The sequence below is a fragment of the Myodes glareolus genome, chromosome 9 (assembly GCF_982192425.1).
Source record: "Myodes glareolus chromosome 9, mMyoGla1.1, whole genome shotgun sequence".
NCBI classification, from domain to species: Eukaryota; Metazoa; Chordata; class Mammalia; order Rodentia; family Cricetidae; genus Myodes; species Myodes glareolus.
Window position 1 is genome coordinate 97,174,941 of NC_142034.1, and position 17,475 is coordinate 97,192,415.

At 52.1% G+C, this 17,475-nt stretch overlaps 1 protein-coding gene across 3 annotated transcripts; it reads right to left on the bottom strand.

Moving 5' to 3' along the window:
- Positions 1-252: 252 nt before the first annotated feature.
- Positions 253-15,936, bottom strand: Tfap4 (transcription factor AP-4). 3 transcript variants are annotated; one of them, XM_087910799.1, is made up of 7 exons: positions 15,625-15,936; positions 6,082-6,247; positions 5,892-5,990; positions 5,348-5,518; positions 4,171-4,311; positions 2,701-2,856; positions 253-1,311 (listed from the first exon to the last, which is right to left on the bottom strand). In XM_087910799.1, exons 1-7 carry the CDS (start codon positions 15,711-15,713, stop codon positions 1,117-1,119), a joined length of 1,017 nt encoding a protein of 338 aa, XP_087766925.1. In that variant the 5' UTR covers positions 15,714-15,936; the 3' UTR covers positions 253-1,116. The 3 variants fall into 3 exon arrangements, with proteins under 3 accessions (XP_087766925.1, XP_087766926.1, XP_085550773.1); XM_087910800.1 differs by having other exon boundaries at positions 15,684-15,935; XM_085694647.2 differs by lacking the exon at positions 15,625-15,936 and having other exon boundaries at positions 5,348-5,774; positions 6,082-6,101.
- Between the last annotated feature and the right edge of the window lie 1,539 nt (positions 15,937-17,475).

Genomic DNA, 17,475 nt, shown 5'->3' on the forward strand with positions numbered 1-17,475 from the left:
ACTCGCCTTCCCTTCAGTGACGGTTGAGCCGTTCCCTCCACCCCAGCACACGTCCCATTGTTAAAGAATATTCCAAGTAAGCCCACGGACTGAGGGCCCCAATCTCGTCACTGCAACTTCACACACAATCAGGAGTGCCATTATGTTCACACAGTCCCCTCTGGATTTGAAAGTCCAAAGAACACCCCTTAGTCTAGGCCAAACAGCCCAGGCCAGGGTCCGCAGAACTGTACATCCTCAAGAAATACAGAATTTAAAAAACAAAGTACAAATTTTATTTTGTTTCTTTACAAAGGCACAATGGCCTCTTGGTATTTTGTTCCCTACCCCCACTTTCTTAACAAAATATAATAGCTTCTCCTTGGACACAAAGACCTCAAAATTGTGTAAAAAAAAAGAAAAAGAAAAAATTTAAAAAATTACAGAAACCAAAACCAAAATAAAACCAACAACGAACAAAACAAAAAGAGAGACAAAGACATTTTTGGGGTCAATGATGGAAACCCTGGAGGGAAGGTGGTAGTGGAGAATGGCCAATTCTGGTGCTGAGGTGGGGAGGGGGAGGGGAGAATGGCAGCAGCAACCCCCAACCGAGAAACATTGTAAAGCCCCAGGTCCCCAGAAAGCCCCAACCCAGCCTGACCCCCAACCCATGTAAGTGCTTAAAAGAGAAAAAAGAAAACCAAACAGGAGGGAAGGGGGCTAAGACTGACAGTCTCGGGCTGGTCCTGGGGAGGGGGAAAATACCTTGGGGTTTTGTTTGATTTTCCCTGTTCTTAAAAACACGTTTAAATGGAAGGAAAACAAACAAACAAACAGAAAAAGCTTTTTGGCGGAGAAAAACCCGGCACCTCAGTGTCAGCTTCCCCGGCCCCAGGGCCGAGGCCCAGCCCTGGAGTCCCGATGCTCCCACGCGTGCTATGCCACCCCAACCCCGGGACCTGGGCTTGGGTGGCTTCGATCAAAGGTCGACTTACAGTATTGAAAAAGAGGTCATAAAAGAGACCCAAATGACATCATAATTTTGTAAAAATTCCTCACTCATTCACCCATGTTTCTCCCTGTTGTTACCCCGGCCCCCTCTAGCCCCAGAAGGGAGAGGAGGGCTGGGGGTGGTCAGGGAAGCTCCCCGTCCCCCAAAGGCTCCTCCCGGCTCTGGTCCATGGCGTCGCTGTCCGAGGCCTCAGAGTCCGAGGCGGTATCGGAGGTGTGAGCCTCTGGGCAGCTGCGGACCGACTTCACAATCACAGCTCGTCTCTGTTCCTCCTCCAGCTCCTGCTTGTCCTGGGTGCCCTCAATGTGCTGGATTGCCTAGACAGAAAGGGACAGTCCATTAGGAGACTCAGGAGACCGGGCCAGCCAGTCAAGAGTGGGGGCCCTCCGCCACTGCATTCTGCCCCCAAAATACACACCCCCAGAACTGTTCAAAACTAAATGGCGGCTCCTGTTTATATACTAATGAAGTTCACTAGCTCAGTAAAGGTCTTTGCTGTTCGCGGTATTATTCAGTCTGCTGGGCATATATAGTTGACAGTCTTTTTTTCCCCTTGCTTCTGTTTTCTGGGTTGTTTTACTATTTATCAACTGATTCTTTTTTTTTTTTTTTTAATGTTGCTCACAGCACTGACAGGAGCCTAAGGACTACTACCCATATAAAGGCAAAGGGGGCTTGGGGAGATAATTCAGTCTGCAGAGTGAGGGCCTGGGTTCAGTCCCCAGACTCTCTAACGTCAGGCACGTGGCAGGAACTGGGACCAGAAGAGCTGGGAAATTAGAGTCAGAAAGATCCCTATGGCTCACTGCAGGCCAGCCTACCCTAACGGTGGCCAACAAGCTCCAGCGACAGTCTCCGTCGCTTGTTCTTTGGCTCCCCACCCCCACTTTCTTAACAAAATATAGTGGCTGCTCCTTGGACACAAATATCTCAAAATTAACAAATAAATAAATACAAAAACCAAACCCCAAACAAGCCCCCCCAAAAAAACAGAGAGAGAGAGAGAGAGAGAGAGAGAGAGAGAGAGAGAGAGAGACAAAGACATTTTGGAGGTCAAAAATGTGAATCCTCATAATGAGAACATTAGGATCTCATATGTGTGTGTGTGTGTGTGTGTGTGTGTGTGTATGCATGTATGTATGTATGTGTGTGTTGTCATATATTTAAATACATCAACTGTATTTAGCAATATAAACAGAATAACTTGGCTTACAAAAAATGCAGTCTTTTCTAGGAAGAAAGGAAAATATATGTAATATATATATATATATATATATATATATATGATCCTAATGTTCTCATATATGTGTGTGTATCATATATAGACAGATATTAGCTCAAAAACATAGACATCTTTCATGTATTATATATAGATAATTGTGTGTGTATACACACAGGCATGCAAGCGCATGCACACGGATATATAAAAATCTTTTCTCAAAAGTAAATAAATAAAACACTGGACATCTTTCTCCAGCGTCCTTGCCCCTCATCAAGGAAACTTCTGTGCAACAGATAGAGACTGTTATAAAAGCCACAATCGCCAGGTGTGGTGGCGCATGCCTTTAATTGGCATTTGAGGCAGGCAGATCTCTGTGAGTTCAAGGTCAGCCTGGTCAACAAGAGCTAGGACAGAGAAATCGTCTGGGGTTGGGGCTTGTCCCCAACAGTCAATTCCCATGAGCCACCCTCCCGAGCCCAAATACCTGAACAATGGTGTCCAGATTTTGCCGGGATGTAGAAACAGAATTGATGACTGAGGAGGGACCCATGGTGACAACATTGATGTGGTGGGAGGAAGGTGGGGCTGGTGCAGGCACGATCACTGTGGGGTGATGGGTCGGGGCTGGAGGAGGCAGAAGCTGCAAGACAGAAGGTCCTTGGTCTCTCTCCCGCCCACCAGCCTTCCTTATACACAGGGTATCTACGAGTGTGGATTTTACATGTCCCCCCAAAGTCCACGCGGTACAGGCTTGGTCTCTGGCATGGCAGTAACAGAAGACAGAAACCTGAAGGAGTTGAGCCTAAGCTAGTGTGTGGTGTAATCACAGGACTCAGGAAGCCGAGCAGGACAATGACAAGTTCAAGCCAATCTGGGATATAGTGAGTTCAAGGCCACATGGGACACGTAGCAAGGCCCTCTCTCAAGGGAACAAAATAATAACAACAATAACAACGGAGTCTAGGGCCAGGCGGTGATGGAGCACACCTTTAATCCCAACACTCAGGAGGCAGAGACAGGTGGAATTCAAGGCTAGCCTGGTCTACAAAGTGAGTTCCAGGACTACCAGGGCTGCCACATAGAGAAACCCTGTCTCAGAAAATGATAATAATAATGGAGTCAAGTAGAACTGGGCAGGCACATCCTGCTTCTTTCTCTTTTTCTCTCTTCAGTTTCCTAGCCATGAGGTGAGAGGTTTGGTTCCTGCCATGATACAGCACCTCAGCCCCGCTCCAATCAATCACAGTCTGAAGCCTACAACACATGAGCCAAAGTACCCTTTTTCTCTTTATAAACTGATTATTTCAGGAGCTCATTACACTAGTGGAGAGCTGACAAGCAGAGGGGGCCGCCAAGTCACAACCCCACCACACAAGAATGGCGGCCTCGCGAGCAGCTTCGGGGCACCCCAGACCCTCTGGTCGCTCCGCTTCCCTGTGTCAAGAAGCACTTCGGAATTTAGTAAGTCACTGTTCAAGGGTTTACACCCTGGCTGGGCATGGTGGGGTGAGCCCTTAATCCCAGCACTTGGGAGGCAGAAGCAGACAGATCTCTGTGAGTTCAAGGGTAGCGTGGTCTACATAGTGAGACCCTTTCTCAAAACAAACAAAAGGATTACAGAGTCTGGCGCTGAGAAGTAGCTCAGTGGTAGGATGCTTGCCTGACATGCACAAGGCCCTGGAGTCTATCACCACCATAAAAAAAAAAAGAACATAGTTCCTGGGTTGAGACAGAAAGGGTTCAAATTCCTGCTCCTGGGCAGGTTATCTGAACTTTCTCTGCCTCATTTTCCACAGTAATAAAACACTGTAACAGTTCAAGCTTCAAAGGGACCAGTGTGAGGATTCGGTTCTGTTGTAACGCTCTCAAGCACGCCTGCATTGCCATTTGCCCGACTGGATTCTGAGGTCCCAGAGGCAGCCCGCAGGGGCCCCTCCTGGAGGCTCCCGCTCACCTGAGTCCGCAGGTGCTGCTGTTCCCGCTCCAGCTTCTCCTGGTGCAGCAGCCGCACCTGCTCCTGCTGCTGTTGCAGCTGCACCTGCTGGGCGATCACCTTGAGTTTTTCCGGGTACATGTGGGCCTCAAGGGAGCGCACCTGTAAGTGAATCGGCATAGCACTCAGAGGTGGGGCAAGACAAGACCACACCTGCCCAACCTGCTGCAAAGGCCATTTCTCACTAAAACTCCAATCCAGGGCACAGGGCGATCCTAAACCTAAAACCCTGGCAGAGGGCGCCCCCTTCAGGGCAGACCAAAGGCTCACCACTTCACCTCTAAACTTCTGTCTCAACTGTTCCCACCTCTCCTTTCTTGTCTGATGGCCCATTTGCTTATGGAAACCACGGAGCACAACCCGGGGAACCAGGTCAAACCCTTCCTGGAGCCACAGCCCCTGTGCAGTCTTTCTCAGCTGCAGTTTTTTGAGTGTGCATGCTGGGAGCCGAGTCCAGAACTTACATACCAAGCACTCCACAACTGAGCCAAACAGCCCACCCCTCCATTGCATTTACACCTTGCTGGGCAGTGGTGGTGCATGCCTTTAATCCCAGCAATCCAGAGGCAGAGGCAGAGGCAGGTGGATCTCTGTGAGTTCGAGGCCAGCCTGGTCTACAGAGCTAGTTCCAGGACAGAAACTCTGTCTTGAAAAGGGAAGAAAAGAAGAGAAAAGAAAAAAAAGAAAAGAAAAACCAAAAAAAAGCAAAAACAAAAAAAAGAAGAAAGAAAAAGGGCAAGGAGAAAAGCTCAGAGGTTAAGAACACTGGCTGCTCTTCTAGGTCCTGTTCAATTCCAGGAACCTCATGGTGGCTCACAACCATCTGTAACAGGATCTGAAGCCCTCTTCTGGTGTGCGTGAAGACAAAGCACTCATAAACATTAAATAAATAAATAAATAAATAAATAAATAAATAAGTATGTAACTCAGTAAATAAATAAATACTAAAAAAAGGAAGAGTCATTGACTAATGCTTTTCACTCCTATGCAAATGGAGACTGGAGAACAGAGCCTACTCCTAGGCCAAACACAGAGTAGGCTCTTTTATAAAAAAAATACTTGAAACTGAACAGAAAAAGACCAGACTCCAACCTCTATGCCTGGGTATCACACTGGCCAGCAGAGGGCGCTGCCTCACCTGCTCCTCCAGCATCATCCGCACAGATCGCTCCTTGTCTAACTGTTGCCGAAGCTCAATCATCTCCCTCCTAAGGTCCTCAGCCTTCTCGTCCTCCCAGATGTCAGGGGAGCCAATGCCCTCGTCCTTGTCTTCTGCCCGTCGCCGCTTGGGGGATGAGCCACTCAGCTCCTGGGGACCCCAAGAGGTTGGTGAGTGAGTTAGTTGACACACCCATAACACATCCAGAGGTCCTGGAGCTCTCCAAAGCCACCCGAGACAGGTGGACTCAATACTGGAGAATCCCTTCTGCAAATCCACCAAGTAGCCAAATGCCAGGAACAGAAGAATGGACTTGCTTTCTAGAACAGTCGCCTGCTTCCTCCAGAGCCTGCTCCTCTGTCCTTCACAGATGAAGAAACAGGCCCAGGCAAGGAGTAGGCGGGTTCTGTGGGCAAGATAAGAAGGATAGCCACCCATGCGTCCCGAGTTAGTGGTCTGGTTAGGATACACACACACAGAAGAGAAAAGGGCAGGGAGGCTGGGAGGGTTCTCCATCCAGTACCTGGATGAAGCGTTTGAGCTGCGTGTTCTGCTGCAGGAGTCTCGTCTTCTCCTGCTCAAGAGAGAAGATGTATTCTGCCGTCTGCTGGAGAATGGCTGCCTGAGAGCAGGAGGGAAAGAATCACACGGCTGGTCCCCTCCCCACGAGAGCGTGACGCCTCCTCCAAGAAGCCCTCCCTGCTCCTGCCCACCTTGCTGAGTTTCTCGCCATCTGTGTGGGGAATGAGGGTCTTGAGGGACTGGAAGCCTGCATTGATGCTCTGCATGCGCCTCCGCTCGTTGCTGTTGGCAATCTCCCGCCGAATCCGCCTTTCCTGGTCCCGCTGGGTCTCGGGGGTCAGAGGAATGTTGGCAAGGCTGCCAGGGAGAACAGGAGTCGATTCAGGATTGATGTCCTCTAAAGTTTACCCCCAGAGGGCCCTGGATATAACCTGTGTCACTTCTCTACGACAAACAGTGCCTGAGGGACTCTGACAGCTCACCACCACGATGAAGTAAGGTTGTGCGTGCCTTGGGGCACCCAGGACTGAATCAGCTGCCTGTGGAAATGGGTGGTGTGCCTAGAACCCATCCCTTCCCTGCTTTCTTTTCTCAAATTCTCTCCTCTAGAAGAGATTCTTAGCAATACCTGGGTGTCGAGATACACAGGGGTTCCCAATGTGCAGGCCTCACCTGCCTTTCTAACATCTACCTAGTCGGGCAGGGAAGGCCCAGAAACCTGCAGGCTAATCCCTATGATTCTAATACAAGAGGACCCCAGACAGCAACCAGACAGACACCTGGCTCTCGGGACAGTTCAAAGCTCCTTGCTGTGTATCTGGACCACCTCCTTCAGTAGCTCAGACTTTGCCACCGCAGTCCGAGAAGACTGCCGAATGGCATAGTTGTCTCCAGCCAGAAGCCTAAAGCCACCACCACCCCAGCCACTATGAGCTAAGAATGTATGAAGGTCAAGACAGGCAGCACTCACTCCAGATGGGACACTGGGTCAACCACCCCTTGGGACAGTTCTGCTTTAACCTGACCCACTCCAAGGCACATTCACTCTGCAGAGAAAAGGGAGGCTCCCAGTATGCTGTGGAGGATGTCACTGCATGCTACAGAAGGCAGCCAGCAGTGGAGGGCCCAACGCCGCTGCTCCCAAGGGGTGGGCCTGTGTGTGGCCTAGAGGAGGTATACCCCCCTCCTTCTCAGCCCTCCCCTGCAACTCCCCCTCCCGCCCCTGGCCTGATGGCTTCCAGATGCTGTGTTCTCAGCAGAGGCCTTCAGCCCCACCCAAAGCCACAGTCCTGGCCTCTTCCTGAGGGGGCCCTCCCAGGGTGACCTGTTCCAGGCCAGAGCCAAGGGAGCATGTACCCCTGGGTCTGGGAAAAAGGGGCCTCCGACACCTCTCACCTCATTGATGTGGAGTCTGAGGTCAAGGGGGTGCCAAATCTAACTCTCTTGCAGTGAGCTGGCTCCTGCCTCTATCCCCAGGGAAAATGGGCTGCTGTGCAGCCCAACAGGGGACACATCTGCAGCAGCGGGAAACAGCTGAAGCCTGTCCAGCCCCACCCAGCCTACCCCATCTGTCCTGCCTCAGCTCCCTAAAGGACCCTAGTAGCATCTCTGCCCCTTCCAGGGCCTCAGCGGCCTCTCCCAACAGAAAGGATGGACAGCTGGGAATGAGTTCCCTGCAGGCGACTTGGAGGCAAAGCAGCTCCCTTCCCACTTCATCAAGCCAGGTCCCTTCTTTCAGGGCCCAAAAGCCCAGGACCCCAGAGCACCCAGAATACATGACCCCTTCTCCCTAGGTACATGCCCCCATAGGACCTAAAGGGGCCCAGGTCTCCCACAGATGAGATTTCCCTACTTAAAGCTTAGGGTGGGGAGAAACACAGTGTTAGGGCGGAATAGCTGGAGGTCCAGCTTCCCTGCTTCCGGTCAGGATGCCTCCCTTCTCCCAGTCCCAAAAAGGGAGCAATGGGGCATCTGGAAGGAGACAAGGTCTCAGAGCAGGACAAAGCCAGCGATGCTCCTCAGTCCTTGGGGTCTGGCCCTGAACACACCTCCTCTGGAGCCAGGGGGCCAGTGAGATGAAGCCTCTGCAGACACCACAGGACTTTGGAGGCCAGAAGAGACAGAAAGGATATGATGGCCCACGCCTGAATGTCAGCACTTAGGACACAGTGCTGGAAGAGTGGGGGGGTTGAGGCCAGTCTGGGCTACACAGGAAGACGCCTGTCTCAAAAAACAACGAAAGAGATGAGGCGTTTGGCACCATGGCAACATGCCAGTAATACCAGCACTAGGAAGGCAAGGGCAAAATTAAGTACAAGTTTATCCTCAACTACATCACAAGTTCAAAGTCAGCCTGGGCTACAGGCTACATGAGACCCCGTCTCAAATTTAAAAAGTGGTTGGTAGGAGAGAGGCTGAAGAGATGGCCAAGCAGCTAAGAGTTCTTGCCGCTCTTCTACAGTTCGGTTCCCAGAACCCAGGCCAGGTGGCTCCAAACCGCCTGCCCGTAGCTGCAACTGCAGGGCATCAATACCCTGGCCTCTTCGGGCATCCTACACATCAACACTATAAATACATACATATACATATATGAGAGGTCACAGAAATAAGTCAGCCAGCGATTAGAATCCCCACCCACCCTAGGACTGATGCAGGAGTCTCCTCCTCAGCTGGCCCAGTCTCTGGGCCCCTGATAGTGACGCCTCCAAGGCTAAAACTGATCTAGGACTGGGTCTCCAAACAGAGCTTGTAACCAGCCTCAGGCTACCCAGAGGGCTAGCCTGTCTTAAGGGCCTCAGAATACCGGAGTGCAGTTTTAAAAATAAATAAACGGGGTTAAGGCTGTGGTTCAGTTGATAAAGTGATTGCCTAACACACTCAAAGTCCTAGATTCAATCACCAGAACTCCATTAAAAAACAAAACATAATAAAAAAAGCCTAGTGTCACACATCTGTAATCCTAGAGCTAGGTATAGGCAGGAGGATCCTGAGTTCGAGGACAATCTATGCTGTAGATAAGACACTGTTGTTTCAGCCGGGCGGTGGTGGCGCACGCCTTTAATTCCAGCACTTGGGAGGCAGAGACAGGTGGATCTCTGTGAGTTCGAAGTCAGCCTGGTCTACAAGAGCTAGTTCCAGGACAGGCTCCAAAGCTACAGAGAAACCCTGTCTCGAAAAAACCAAAAAGGAAAAAAAGAAAAAAAAAGACACTTGTTTCAAAGAACCAGTGAGTAGACTTAAGGGCGCTTGATTCCCAGGTGAGAGGAAGGGACCAGCTCCAGTAAAATGTGGGACCCCAGAGCAAGGTGGAACAGGTTCTGTACCATCCCCTAGACCAGCTGGCCAGCTTCCCCAGGGAAGGAGGGTCAGGCACCATGGAGAGTTACAGTGGTGACTCCTTTGTTGCTGCTCTTGTCTGTGACAAGATTTCACTCTTACAGCCCGGACTGGCCTCACACAATCCTCCTGCCTTCCGGACTGGCCTCACACAATCCTCCTGCCTTCCGATAGCCTTCCGAGTGCTGGAATCACAGGTGCTATTATTCAGACCTCTTTCTCCCTGGCTTTCACTGCAGCAGTGAACCATAGACATGGTCCTGTACTGTGTAGACAGCCAGAGTAGGGCAGAGCTGGCTCCAGCTGGGTGTGCCCTCTATTAAGGGCCCCCACGCAACCACAACCTGCACAACTAAGTGTGTGTAACTGACCCACAGGTGCAGAGACTCACCCTAGGTCATACCTGGTAGGCTGGCAGACAGGATACAGCTGCAAGTAGTCCCCTGCAATGCCCATCGACTCGGCTACCCCAGCCGCGCACTGACTGGGAACCTCACAGCCCTGGCCCGGAAACTATCCTTGCAAAGCTGCAGTTCTCCATTCTGCATGGGGATTGGGACTGTCTAAACAACAGCCAGGAAGCTCCAGTTGGGAGTTAGCAGGTGACTGCTGGGGGGGGGGGGTTATAAGTGGTGGAATGTCAGTAAGCTAGCCAAGGTGCTCTAGTGAGCTGACTGTGAATTCTTTAAAGAAAAGAAACTTTTATTATTTTTTGTTTTATTTGCATTAATGTTTTGTCTGCATGTATGTGTGAACTGGAGTTACAGACAGGTGTGAGCTGCCATGTGGGCGCTGGGGATTGAACCTAGGGTCCTCTGGAATAGCCGTCAGTGCTCTTAACCACTGAGCCATCTCTCCAGCTCCCTGACAGTGAATTCTGATTGGTGGAATGCAGATCAGCTGTCCTGATCGCTAACCAGCCCAATCGTCACTTCCAGGTGATATTGCACTAGAAAAAGGAGATTTTCTTGCATATGCCTGGAAGTTCCCTACAGCTCTTACTTGGTTCTATAAAAGCAAATTCACAGTGAGTAATCAACATGGAAAAGTCCCACCCCCTCCCAAAACTTCAGAGTCCCCTCGGTAAGCAGTGAAGACTGCTGAGACCACTGGCTGGGGTGACTCTGGCCTCTGATGACAGAAAGATTGTTGTTGACAAGGATTGCTTGGCTTCAGGAATAATAAACTTAGCCAATGGCCAAGAAACGGAATTAGGCCACTCAGCCTTGGGTTCTAAGAGTAGGATCACTGTCCCTAGTGAAGGGACAGATGCTCCGCAGCAGGAGACAGGTGGTGGGTCACATTTGGATCCCTGATCCTCCCGCCCAGCCTAAGGCCAAGTATCCCCATCACCCTCTAATTGGCCACCACCAACTTTTTCACATGGCCTGAACCCATTTGGCATCCCTAAAACACCCAGCATCTGCAATCAAAAAGGTGGGAAGGGCCATGAGGAATTTCTCCCATACCAGGGAGAAGAAGACATAGAGATGACCTCCCACCAACGGTACCCAACACATTCATGTTTTCTCCGTCACAGGCCCACTACCTCCACAGCCCTGACAGCCCCTGACCAACCAACCTGCCACCCTCCCCTTGACCCAAGTGATTCCTGTCACAGGCACCTCTTCCTTAGCAATTTCAGACTATCACAGGGAAGCCTGCCCAGGGTACAGATGCCAACGCCAGCCTTGACAGTTGCTAGCTGTGGAACCCTAGCCACTGAAATCTCCCCAGCTCAGGTCTCCCCACGTTCATGAAGTGGCAATGCTGCCTTTTGTAGGATCGTGGTGACGTTGAATAGAATTCAAAGGAGAGACGGGCAGTATGCCAAGAGGAAGAAAGAATGGTCTGCTTCCCCTAAGGTTTTCACCCAGGTACCCAGCCTCTCAGGGAGCTGACAAAACCCTTTAGCACCCTGAATCAGTGAACTGCCATGGACAGGGGTCAGGGCTTACTGCTATATCCTTAGCCCCAGCATCAAGCTGGTGCTTCATAAATACATGACCAGAGACCACACAAGCATGCCAAAGTTATTTTCTTTTGTTTTGATGCTTTGTGTAGCCCTGGCTGTCCTGAAACTCACTTTGTAGATCAGGCTGGCCTCAAACTCTGAGGTCCACCTGCCTCTTCCTCCCCAGTGCTGGGATTAAATCTGTGTGCCACCACTACCCAGCCATGCCAAATTTCTTTTTTATTTTTAAGAAAGCAATTATTTTTTTCACAATTTTTAAATGTGCATTGGTGTTTTCTTATTCTTGCATATATGTCTGTGTGAGGGCGTCAGATCTCCTGGAACTGGAGTTACATACAGCCAGTTGTGTGCTGCCATGTGGGTGCTGGGAATTGAACCTGCGTCTTTGGAAAGGCAGCCAGTGCTTAACCACTGATCCATCTCTCCAGTCCTTGCCAAAGTTCTTAATAATAACGTCACTTTTTTTTTTCTTTTAAGACAGGATCTCTTATGTAGCCCCGGCTGTCCTGGAACTTGCTACATAGACCAGGCTGGCTTCAAACTCAAAGAGATCTGCCTGCAGGACTCCGGGATTAAACTGAGTTCATTAGGTTTGTCCACAGGGGCCTTTACTGACAAAGCCAGCTTGCCAACCCTTAAAGGAGGCTTTAAAGAGTTTATAAGATACACAGAGTGATAACACAGGCTTGAAACTCCAGTACTTGGTGGGTGGAGATGGGCGGATCAGGAGTTCAGGTCATTTTAGCCTACAAATCAAGCTGGAGACCGACCTGGACTAAATGAGAACCTACTGCTTATTAAAAGGGGTGGGGGCGCTAAGGAGATGGCTCAGCCTTGTAAGCATCAGAACCTGAATTCTGACCCCCTGCATCCACATAAAGGCTGGGCACAGTGCGTCTGCAACCTCAGAGCTGGGGGTGCGCTGGAGACAGGTGGATCCCTGGAGCCCCTTAACAACGAGCCAGGGGCACCAAATTGATAAGCTCCAGGTTTGGTTCAAGACCTCTTCTAAAATACAACGACAAGATGTTGGCTGTGGTAGTTTACATCAGTAAGTTATGCTAAGAAGAAAGCAGGAGGATTCCAAGTTTGAGGACAGCCTGTGATGCACATCTGGGCTGGAGAAATGGCTAAGAGCAGTTAAGAGAACTGACTTTTATTCCAGATGACCCAGGTTTAATTGCCAGTACCCACACTGCAGCTCACACTGTCTGTAACCACAATTCCAGGGGATCTGACGCCCTCTTCTGGCTTCTGAGGGCAGGGCACACAAGTGCTGCACAGATATGCAGACAGGCAAAACACCCATACACATTATAAAATATTGGAATTTAAAAAATTAAATAAAGACTATAAGTAAACAAATAAGGTGGGGAATGTTAGGTCAGGACGGATGGCTGAAGTGCCTATTTAACATATCAAAGGGGGGAGGCTGGAGAAATGGCTCAGCAGTTAAGAGCACTGACTGCTCTTCCAGAGGACCCAGGTTCAATTCCCAGCACCCACATGGCAGCTCACAACTGTCTGACAATCCAGTTCCAGGGGATCTGACACTTTCACACCAATGCACATAAAATAAAAGATAAATAAATCATAAAAATTTAAAAAAAAAACCATATCAAAGGGGATGCAGGCTACCAGGTTCTCCCAGCACCTCTCGTACAGAGTCATTCCGGTTGGTACGCCCCGCCCCCTACCCTAACCGCTCCAGTCCAATCCCTGGGCTAGGCTCCCCACCTCCCACCCCCCAACCTCTGACCCCTTTATAGCATCAACCATGTTGGCTAGCGCCTCTTTGCCTCTCAGTCCCCGGGTTCCCAGGTGCTCTCTTTGCTTCCTCTCTCTCCTCTTCCTCACTTGCCCTTGGCCCCTTCCCATGGCCTGGTTCAGTCTGGATCTTTCAGATGCCTCTGGCATGCTCTCCCTCAAATCTAAATAACCCTTCTCCTCAGCCGTCCCGGGGAGCAGTCATGTCCTCCTTTTTTTTCTCATTCATCTGGTGCTGAAGGAAGTCATTCAACATTGCCCTGTGGCCTCCACATGCACACAGACATTTACACGGGCAGAAACCACCTTGCACCTTCTAGGTACTTCCGACACCCAATTCTCACAAAACCATTAGGCAGCAGGTCCAAAACCTCAAATGTGCTACTGTGCCGTAAGGTTCCCTCGGAATGGCCCAGGACGCATAGGAGTCAGACAGGGAGGGGTAGAGCAAAGTCCAATAACCTGAGACAAACGAGAGTCAATCCGCCTTAAGGTCCTGCCCAGCCCACACTCCATCCTGGACAGGCCTCCCAGCCGCGGCTCCAGCTGAAAATGAACACACACAGAGGCTGGAGCTCCAGTGAGCAGCCAACAACTGTTTCGGTGTAGGACAGGCAGACAAGCTGTGTACCTGTAGGCAGGTTGTGGTACTTCAATCACTAGACCTGACAACACTCAATGCTCCTGGGGAGATCTACTGCCTTCTTCCAACCCAGGGCTGGAGAATGGGGCAGCGTGAAACCTGAGGCCCCTACCTTCTCAAGCCTACGCAGCATCAGAACCAGAACGACCTCTCCAGAACCTAGAGCCGGATCAAGTTTCATTCCCTACTCCCTAGTCCAGCTCAGAGAAGCCATCGCCACACAGCTAACTCAGGGTTCAAGTCCACCTGTACCATTTGCTCTAACTGGTCCCTTCTTAGCTTCTGTATCCATCTTTACAAAGAAACCAAAAAATAACCAACTCACAGCAAGACTGTGACCATTCAATGAGAAAATCTTAGCAAGGGAGTCCCCAGAATATTTACAGAGTCCAAGAGTTTGGTTGTTGCTGTTTTTGTACCGCTGCTGGGTCCTCCAGGTGGGCCCTTGTCTTAGTGCCAACTGAGGGTGGGGAAGGGGAAGCAGAGGAGGGCTGCCAGCTGCTCGATCCATCAACAGACCATCTACCCCTAGGTATTGGCTCCCAACTTGAGAGTAAAGTGGGATACCTGCCCGGATTTTATACCTAGGCAGCAACCTGCCCCACAGGCTTTGCAGTCTACCAGCCCATGCCACTCAGCGGGCTCCTCCTCCTTCAATCCCAGCCCTGCCTGACTGGGGTGTCTGAGCACGTGGCCCCAGCCCGGGGGAGCCATTACGCTCCTAGAGCAGCGCGGCAGGCAGGAAAGGGATCGTAGGTTTCAAACTTAAGCGCGCTGGGGAAACCTCTCCTTGCGTGCACCACCACCATCCCCGCCCCGACCCAGCCGGCTTGTAGGGCTCAATGAACAGACGCGAGGGCCGGCAATAGAAGTTCCAGGCATGACCGTTTAACAAGAGTCCAGGGTGATTCGGCCACTGGTTGGCCGCGATTTGGTAGAGGATAGATCTGGGGCAACCTAAGTAGGGTCAAGCTCACTAAGCGGTGTCTTGGGAGAGCTTGCAGACCTCCGACCACCTACCCGGTCAGGAGACTCAAAGCTTTGCATTTATGATTAGGGAACAGACAAGGGACCGTAAAGTTTGCAGAGGAGGTCCTCATGCAACAGGGTCTTGAACCCTAGAAGCAGCCTCAGGTACTCTTTTCCAAAAAGAACTCCCCCACCTGGCCTGCCTAGCCCACCCAGTTCGCTACAGCCGAGCTTTGTGCAAGTAAAGCGTGGCCCCGAAGCGCCTACAAGTCCCACAATGCAGCACCGACCCGGCATAGAGAACTACAGCTCCCGCGAGGCCACGCGCACAGAGGTCCGCCTACTCCAAGAGGGCTGCAGAGTCACGTCCAGGCCTCGCTAGTAAACAGCGCCCGGGCGCGGGCGGCGGGCAAGCAAGCTACTGACTGCCAACGTGTGTGGGACCGCGGCTTCCCTGCTGGCAGCGCGGCCACTGAGGGTCCACGTACGGCCCGCAGCCCCGGGCGAGCACGCCCCCAGCCCTGCAGCAGCCCTGTTCTCTGCAAACGCTCACACCACCCGGCTCCCCGCCCCCCCCCAGCCTGGAGCCGCGGCATGGCTGCATTGTAGCTGTCCTCAGGCACGCCCCGAACCCCCCGAAAACGTCCTTAGAAAAGGGGTCCCAGAAAGCGCGAGGAAGCAAGAAAAGGAAGGAAGCCAAAGCGGGCGGGGGGAGGAGGAAGCGCGGGTGAAAGCCACCAGCAGCAAGCATGGCCGGGACTGCTGCAGCACCACGTGGGTCTGTTTGCAATTTACAAACGTCGCGACTCGCCCGCCTGCAGCGGACAAAAGTGGCCAGGGCCTTTCGGGGTCCCCATGTTCCGAGGGAAAAGGGTCCCCAGGCAGCGCGAGCCGGACACACGAGACTGCAGTCGACCCGGTGGCTAAGAAAGGCGAGCGAGGTCGGAGGCGCGGGCCATGCGTGCGCACACGCGCACCGGCCCGGGCGGGCTGGCCGGGGGCTGCAATGGGAAGAAGGGGTTGTGGGGGAGGAGCAGTACACACCTACAGAGCCCTCCTATCACTTCTTTCTCTGTTTTCCTGAAATGTTGCAAAGAGGGCACCTTCTGAGTGGGCACCATGAAATACTCCATAGCGATAGGCCCCCCTCCTCTGCACGAGCCAGGTCTCGCGGTCAGCCGGAGAATGCAAGATGGAAATCCGAATCAAAGGGCAGCGCCGGACGGAGGTGCAGAATCGGCCGGTCCCAGATGCTGGCGGCGGCAGCAGCGGCGAGGGGAGGGAGGCGGGCGGGAGGGGCGGGAGGGAGGTCTCTCCAGCCTGCCTCCCCGGGCGTGTGTATGTGTGTGTGTTTGCAGCTGATCAGATGTCTGTTTCAAGGCGGGAAACAGCTGGTGAAAACTCAGCACTCCCCCGGCCTCCTTCCGCGGAGTAAGGAATTGCATGTAAACAAAGGACTATTTGCAGCGCCCCCCCACGGGCGACTGGATGCTGGGGCGAGAAGGGCGCAGGCTCCTTGCGACCGACTGCAACCTGGGTCTGCAGACCTAACCCCGGGATCAGGGGTTCCCGGTCGCCAGCTAGCTGTGAGGGACACGGTGTGAATGGAGTGAGCAGCGGCCCGGCTACATGCGCCACTATGGGTGATGAGGTCCATCAGCTGACAGGTTGGCAAGCGTAGCTAAAAAAAAAAAAAAAAAAAAAAAAAAAAAAATGGCCAGCCACCGCGCGGGATCCCAGACTGTGCAGCCCAGGGTCCAGTGGGGACTGCCCAGCGCAGGGTCTTTGCGCACCGCTGCCCAGGGGGATGTGCGCTGGGCGGGGCTGCAGCGGCAAAAGGAAGGCTCCCTCGGGTGCATGCTTCGGGATTTTGCTTTTTCATGATTGCCACTGCACGGAGCGGAGCCGCTCTGGCGCGCTCCCTTTCGAGCCGACCCGGGCCCCCTGGAAACTTGCGTCATAGCCACCGCTTCCCACATGTAACTTGGGGCTGACTCTGACCACCCGCCAGCCTCCTCCCTCCGTCTCTGCCTAACTGGCTTCACGGCCCGGACTCTGGCTGGAACCTAGAAATTACAAAGTGCGAAGGGTACAGATGGCAAAGGCAGGTGTGCAGGGCACCTCGGATGCTGAGGCTGTCCTAGGAAGGAAGAGCAAGCGGAAAGGGAGGGAAGGGCGGAGGCAAGCCAAAACAGCAGCGGCCTCTGGGGGCATGCTGCCAGCGCGGCCCGAAGATCCATTAGAGGTCTGGTGGTGGCTGCCAGGTCCTGTCCTGGCTCCTTCTCTACATTTACTTTACAACTTCGCGCGCAGCGGGCTGCAGCTTCTCATTCATGGGGAAGGCGGGTGGAACTTGCTCCACCGCCAGGGGGCGCTCTCTACTATGGGGGGGCGTGATGATCTGTGAAGGAGGGAGGGACACTTTAGGGGTGAGCTTCCGTCCTCTGTCACGCCCCCACCTTCCGGTCCCAGGCTCCTGGAGGGCTTGGCCCCTAGTTCAGGAAGCCCACGCCTGCCTTGGAATGTCCTCACTTCTGCTCAGCGCCTTTCCCAGCCCCATCCGCCTTTCAAGGTTCCACCCAAATCGCACCTCTTAGTTGAAATACGTCTATTAATAACAATTGTTAGCTATTATTAGGGAACATTGTTATTAGATATTACCAGCATCCAGGACATGTCTAGTTAGTTTTGCGTGCATATTTGTTAGTATTCAGATCAACCTGTTAAACAATTTCTCTGTTTAGATCCCAGATCAATTAGCATTTAATTCCCAGGGAGACTTAAAATGCAGCACATCCTAGCCAGCTGTGCAGTGCACACCTGTAATCCAACCGTCTAGCACTTGGAGATTGAAGATGGAAGATGTGCATCCAAGGATAGCTGTAGAGATTGTCC

Coding starts and splice junctions, on each gene's coding strand:
- Tfap4 (XM_085694647.2), bottom strand. CDS start 6,101: ATGGCGAGAAACTCAGCAAG. Junction 4,312..5,347: donor GGATGATGCTGGAGGAGCAG/GTGAGGCAGCGC, acceptor ATTCACTTACAG/GTGCGCTCCCTTGAGGCCCA. Junction 2,857..4,170: donor AGCAGCACCTGCGGACTCAG/GTGAGCGGGAGC, acceptor TCTGTCTTGCAG/CTTCTGCCTCCTCCAGCCCC.